Below are 6,409 nucleotides of genomic sequence, written 5' to 3' on the forward strand. Positions count from 1 at the left end.
CCCCTGACCACTTGAGAATGACCATGCACATGTGGTTATGTGCACAGATGCATAAAATGGGTCTGTCGTGGGGCACGGGGCTGGAGGTGGCATTTAGTATTGGTTTTTGGAAGGGAACTTCTGAAGATGAGGGAAGAACTACATCATGACTCTCCAGTATTAGCAGTATGTAGAAGCTCAGGAGGCACTCTTAAAAGGGAGTATACTAATATTTTGGTTCCTACTTATTGCCTTAGGTGGATAACAAGGGCCGAAATTTTCTTCACGTGGCAGTTCAGAACTCTGATATTGAAAGTGTCCTGTTCTTGATCAGTGTCCAGGCTAATGTGAATTCCAGAGTCCAGGATGCTTCCAAGTTGACTCCTTTGCATCTTGCTGTCCAAGCAGGCTCAGAGATTATTGTCCGCAATTTGGTAAGTTCCACAGAAACATTGTTGCATGTTTCCATTCCCCTGGGTCTCTTTGGTTTTCCTGCCCCCAAACCCTTACACCCCACCTACTAGGCACCTTCTCTAAAAGCTCTCAACTCAAACACATATCAAGTTGCAAAGATTTTCTAAAAAGTGTTTTTCAAAAACAAAAGCATCCCAGATGGGACATATTGGAATGGGGCCTTGAGTGCCAGTAGGATTTGGATAGCTGAGACAGGGTGGGAGAGGAAAGGGAGTAGAGGTCATTTCTATTATCTGCCTGCTCTCAGGCCCTTATCTGGGACTTTGAAAGAGCTGTCTTTCTTAGCACTAGTGACCATGGATATCCCTCTATGATATGTCCTATCTGGAGTGTCCCATATCCACTTGTGATTGATCTTGTCTATGAGTGATTTGATTGGGTCCCAAGAGTTCTGAGGATGCTAGTCCAGTTGAAGAATAAGAGCCGCTCACCAGTGTCTAGATTCTGCCAGAGGTAAATGCTTTTACCCACAGATAGAGGAACCTGGGGAAGGAGTAGCAGACCCTGGAAGAGGCAAACTGGGCTGTACCTGCAAACTACAGAGTATTTTGTGTAATAGCAACTGCCTTTGTAACTTTGTCAGAAAGTAGATGGTGATGAATGAATTTCAAATACTAAATGAACAGGCAGGATATTATTTAAAGGTCCTTTCTGCCTTTGATTCTGTAATTTGTACTCTTTTAAAAAAATAGTATGAGCTGGGCATGGTGGTGCATGCCTGTAATCCCAGAGGTTTGGGAGGCTGAGGCAGGAGGATTGTGAGTTCAAAGCGAGCCTCAGCAACTTAGCGAAGCTCTAAGCCACTCAGTGAGACCCTGTCTCTAAATAAAACACAAAAAAGGACTGGGGATATGGCTCAGTGGTTGAGCGCCCCTGGGTTCAATCCCTGGTACTTAAAAAAAAAAAAGGTATGAAAATGATACATGCTCATCATGGAATATAATGGTATAAAACCGTATCTCCCTTTCACTCCCAGCTCTCCTCAGAGTTTGTTGTATAGTCATTTATAGCTGAACAGGGTTATGTTCTGAGAATACTGTCTATATGTGTTTTTGTCATTGTACCAGCTTCATCGTGTGTGCTTACAGCTGGGGGTGGTGGCACATGCCTTTAATCCCAGTGACTCAGCAGCTGTGGCAGGAGGATCACAAGTTTGAGACCAGCCTGGGCAACTTAGTGAGACCCTATCTCAAAATAAAAAATAAAAAGGACTGAGGGGATAGCTCAGTGGTAAAGCACTCCTGGGTTCAATCCCTAGTACCAAAAAGAGAAATAAAAAAAGGGTATGCTTACACAAAGATGACTGCCATGTCACTAAGCAATAGAATCTTACCATCTTCATATATGTGTTCCATTGTTGAACAAAGTGTCATTTCAGCACATGGCTATGCTTTTGAACACATTCAAAGTATGTCTTTATCTGTGTGCACGTGCATGCCTGTGTATGTACATATCTGTCTCCAAATGAAACCAAGCTATCTTCTAACCTGCCTTTTTTTTTTTTTTTTTTTTTTTTTTATCGTTGTTTTGTTTTGGTTCGGTTTTTTAGCACAAAACCCACTTTTATTTATTTACTTTTTATTAGTTTAAATCCTTGAAGGGTACAGCATCACATGAGTTCTGGGCCTGGTATCTTTAGCTGGAAGATTTCTTTAGGATTTGGCACAAACTGTTACTGTTTCCATGGGCCCAAGTTACCTTTTCCCAGATTGTGCTGGTTTCATTCAGTTTGCTATCAGGAGTCATTGTGTATTTCATTGCTTTTTGTTTTTCCCCACATTTTTTTATTGGTGCATTACAATTGTATATAGTGGTATTCATTGCTTTTTATATATAAGCACAACTCTTGCCCATAGAGTAGAATTTAGTTTCATCCCAAGTATAAACATCTTAATTTTAAGAACAGGAGGCTACTTTTGGTTCCAGAGACTCCACAAATGCCAACAAAAATGGCCTTGCACCATAATCTTCCAAACACTTTCTTTTAGAAGTCCTGTTCCCAGTAGGCCTCCACAGGCTCCAAGATGGCAGAAAGAGCTGCCTTTTAAAATTTTAATTTACTATGTGGTTTTCATCTTTCTTTGTTAATTCATATATATTTAGCATCATAATGGCCACCTTACTATATTATTTGTATATTTGAATTTTTATAGCCAGTCCCTTTTTGCTGTCAATTTTTACTGTTATAAGCAGTGGATAACCTTATGTAGTAGCATGAGTATCGCTTCAGCCTTGTACAGTTTTTAAATACCAGAGTCCTAGAATAGAACTTCTCTGCCCCAGGGAATAGCTGCAGAACATTTTGATAGCTAACTGCTCATTTTCTATGGGTATAGGTTTTACTAGGTTTCCTCACCAGGACTGTCTGAGGCCCTGGTGCACCCAGCTTTGCCAGCAGGGTGAACCATTGGTCTCAGTGGATATCGGAAGAGAGAGAGATAGGTATGGCCCCCATAAGTGGAAACGTGATTGTGATAGACAGGCAGGCCACTCCAATAATCAACTTCAATAGCTTCTTGCAGGAGCCAAGGTGAATGAATTAACAAAGCACCGCCAAACTGCCCTCCATCTTGCTGCTCAGCAGGACCTACCTACCATCTGCTCAGTCCTCCTAGAGAATGGAGTGGACTTTGCTGCTGTGGATGAGAATGGAAATAATGGTAATTCCTAGTCATTACTTTATGTACAATTTGACATGCCTTAAGCAATCCCTCTATTTTGGGAGTGGAGGTATGCTGTACCCTTGGGTATACTCCCCATCAGGGAGGTTGACTTGTATAGGTAGAGTTCTGATAGGAAAGCTCTGGACAGGGTATTCATCCTGCCACTGATGAGGCCTTGGACAGCCTCCCAATCTGATTGGTAACCCTGAAGCGTAAAATGGCTTTTTCTGAAACTATGAAGTCTCACCTTTGAGACGTACAAAAAAGAAATAAAGACACATGAGGTTACATTTATGACTTATTCTTGTGGGTAGCAAGAGGGGAAAGGATGGCTTTGTACTTGGGGTTGGTCACTATTCTGGCTGAGTCTCATTTAGAGGGGGTTTTTGAGGGTGGGGAGGAGCTGAGACTTTTTCTGCATGTGCTCTGGGCTTGCACAGTAAGAGGATTTACTCCCCAGCTCTTCATCTTGCTGTCATGCATGGTCGGCTCAACAACATCCGGGTTCTCCTGACAGAGTGCACAGTAGATGCCGAAGCCTTTAATCTGAGGTGAGTGTGTCTGGTCCAGAGCAGAGACCTGGGCTCTGCATCACTTGGTATATTCCTCAGAACTAGTGGTTGCTGGTGCCTCCCTTGATGCACATTGCCACACTTGCCACTAGGGCACTTGATTAGCACCACATAAAAATAAATAAATAAATAAGATCAAGGTATTGTGTCCATCTAGAACATTAAAAAAAAAAATACTATTTATAAAATCTTTTTTGACCTGTTAAGTGTCCCTTAGATTTATCTAGCACCACAGAACTCAGGAAATTCCTTATCTTTTTATGTGTGAGCCCACGGTAGATACATCTAACTTTTCCAATTTGTTTTATTAGAGGCCAGTCACCACTGCACATTTTGGGACAATATGGCAAAGAAAATGCAGCAGCCATCTTTGATCTCTTCTTAGAGTGTATGCCTGAGTATCCTTTAGATAAACCAGATGCAGAAGGAAACACAGGTATGTAATGAAGTGTGTATATGACCTGTCTCATTTGTGCACCTTGCTTCCTGGATAAACAAGAGCCCGGGCTCATAGGTCATTCCTTATCTAAGGGCATTTAGCTCAGTGCATTTCATTTAGACATTCTCAAAATCTGTGAAGATCCCTGTCATGGAATTTGGAGTGTCTGACATCTGAAGTGCATCTAGTGATCTGGAAGCATACTCATGTCAAAATAGGCCTGCCCATCTGTTTTTATTACCCTTGTCTACTTTTTATACAGTTAACCAGGCCCTTTCCCAAGTACTCACCATGTTCATTTATTTAGCTTTTCATGAGGTACTTTTGCATATGGGTTCATATTGAACACTCAAAACAACCAACCCCATGAGGTAAGCAGTTCACATATTTGTGTTCCCATTTTTCAGGTAAAGAAATAGCGCTCAAAAAGACATGATGATGATCAGTCTCTTTCCCCCTCGTGGATGCTCTCTAAACACCTTTGTTTTGCTGCATTCCCATTCATTCACATCTACCCTGACACCAGGCAGAGCCTCCATGGCCTTCACAAAAATGCAGTCACCACTGGGTACTCTGAACGTTAGCAGAGAATCCAATATTTTGTCACTAGTTCTTATTGGCCTTGATACATGAACATGTTTTTTGAGTTGTCAGTGATGGCCCTGAACTTCAAAGGAGTTAGCTGCTAGGAGTGAGCTGCTGGACCCAGCATATGCTCAGGGAGCATCATTGCCCTGGAGCAGGACCACAGGCAGGAGGGAAGGGCTTCATGTCCAGGCTTCCAGTTTACAGGTTTCACATGCCTAGCTCTGTCATATAATCTCTCTGTGCCTGTTTCTTTATTTGATAATGGGAACAATAACTCTCCTCTTCCTGCATCATTTTGAGAGTCAAGAATATAAATAAAGCATCTGGTAAAGGTAAGCACAAGGAGCTGTGGTTAGCCAAAATTGTTCTTGAAGAAAACCAGTAGGAGAGTTAGGCCAGGTCCTGAATTTCATATTCCCTGTGGCCTCTACTTTCATATAGGAGAGAGTCCATTAGGTAAAAGAACTTTCTGGAACATATTCCCTATACCGATTTACTTTTTCGACACCATATATATACAAGTCATAGGTCTTCAGATTTTGTTACATTTTGTGAAAAGAGCTTTGTCCTTCGTGGTACATGCCAGAGGAAGGCAGCTGAGACAACAATGTTTTTCCTTCAGCATCGGATCCTTACCTCAGTTCTCTCATAGCCAAAGCTCTGGAACTGTAGCTACTCTAAAATCCCTTGACTTGTGGCTGGATCTTTTATTGGAGGTCTCACTGGAGCCTTACATCCCCTGTGTGTCTTTGAGGACTTTTCTAACCAATGTCCTACCTTCATCTATCCTCTACCTAACCTTGGTCAATCCCTGGCTGGGGCCAGATGGGATGTAGCCTTACCTGTGGTTTTATTTTCCAGTGCTGCTCTTAGCATACATGAAAGGGAATGCCAATTTGTGCCGAGCCATCGTCCGATCTGGGGCTCGTCTTGGGGTGAATAATAACCAAGGTGTCAATATTTTCAACTACCAGGTTGCCACCAAGCAACTTCTGTTTAGACTATTAGGTGAGTGCCTCTTTTGTGCTTTTTTAGTGCAAGCACAGCTTCAATGTTGATTTTCTAGCTTATTGATCTTTTTTGCTTTCTTCCAAGGGGCTGGGGATTCGAACCCAGGCCTGTGCACATGCTCAGCAAGCGCTCTACAGGTTGAGCTATTCACCCACTGTATTGATGATCTTTAAATCTCATAATGTCTTACCATAAGAACTGAATATACAGTTTCCTTGTATCATATAGGACTGTTTCTGTGAATGGGTAAAGGAACTTTGAATAATGTTGGAGAAGGTCATTGTTAGCATTCTCTTTTTAGAGTGATATGCAGTTTCCAACTTCCCTGAACCTTCCAGAAATCCATAAGCACTAGGCAGATCACCCTAACATGTCTCCTGGCTGCTTGTCTATACACCTGCCCTCCTTTGACTGAGTCAGTCTCTACAGCCTTTAATATAGCCTTGCTTCATCCCTCACTGATGCTTCCTTTTCCGGTTCCTTTTGTGGAGAGGAGTGCTTCATTCTTGATTTCTTACTTGCAAGTTTTTACTCCTTCCTGCTGAGGTGATAGCAAGAACCAGAATGCCTCCAGCACGTGTGCTGTCATCAAAGGCAGTGGAGACCCTAAGCAGAGTAATTTGCTTAGAAATACTTATAACTATGTGATCTTCATGAGGGTTACTGGCACCAACACAAAGCTG

The 6,409-nt window shown here is 42.2% G+C and overlaps 1 protein-coding gene across 5 annotated transcripts in view; it reads left to right on the plus strand.

Moving 5' to 3' along the window:
- Nucleotides 1-6,409, plus strand: part of Ankfy1 (ankyrin repeat and FYVE domain containing 1) — a 93,416-nt gene that overhangs the window by 80,653 nt on the left and 6,354 nt on the right. For all 5 annotated transcript variants that reach the window (XR_007107626.1, XM_047543263.1, XM_047543264.1 and 2 more), the window contains 5 exons: nucleotides 237-413; nucleotides 2,966-3,113; nucleotides 3,577-3,667; nucleotides 4,000-4,124; nucleotides 5,577-5,723. Coding sequence is in view for 4 of the 5 variants with exons in the window: in XM_047543263.1 (XP_047399219.1) it covers nucleotides 237-413; nucleotides 2,966-3,113; nucleotides 3,577-3,667; nucleotides 4,000-4,124; nucleotides 5,577-5,723 (688 nt within the window). In the remaining variant the exon portion in view is untranslated. The remainder of the gene's footprint in view (nucleotides 1-236; nucleotides 414-2,965; nucleotides 3,114-3,576; nucleotides 3,668-3,999; nucleotides 4,125-5,576; nucleotides 5,724-6,409) is intronic.

Source organism: Sciurus carolinensis, chromosome 3 (assembly GCF_902686445.1).
Source record: "Sciurus carolinensis chromosome 3, mSciCar1.2, whole genome shotgun sequence".
Classification (NCBI taxonomy): domain Eukaryota; kingdom Metazoa; phylum Chordata; class Mammalia; order Rodentia; family Sciuridae; genus Sciurus; species Sciurus carolinensis.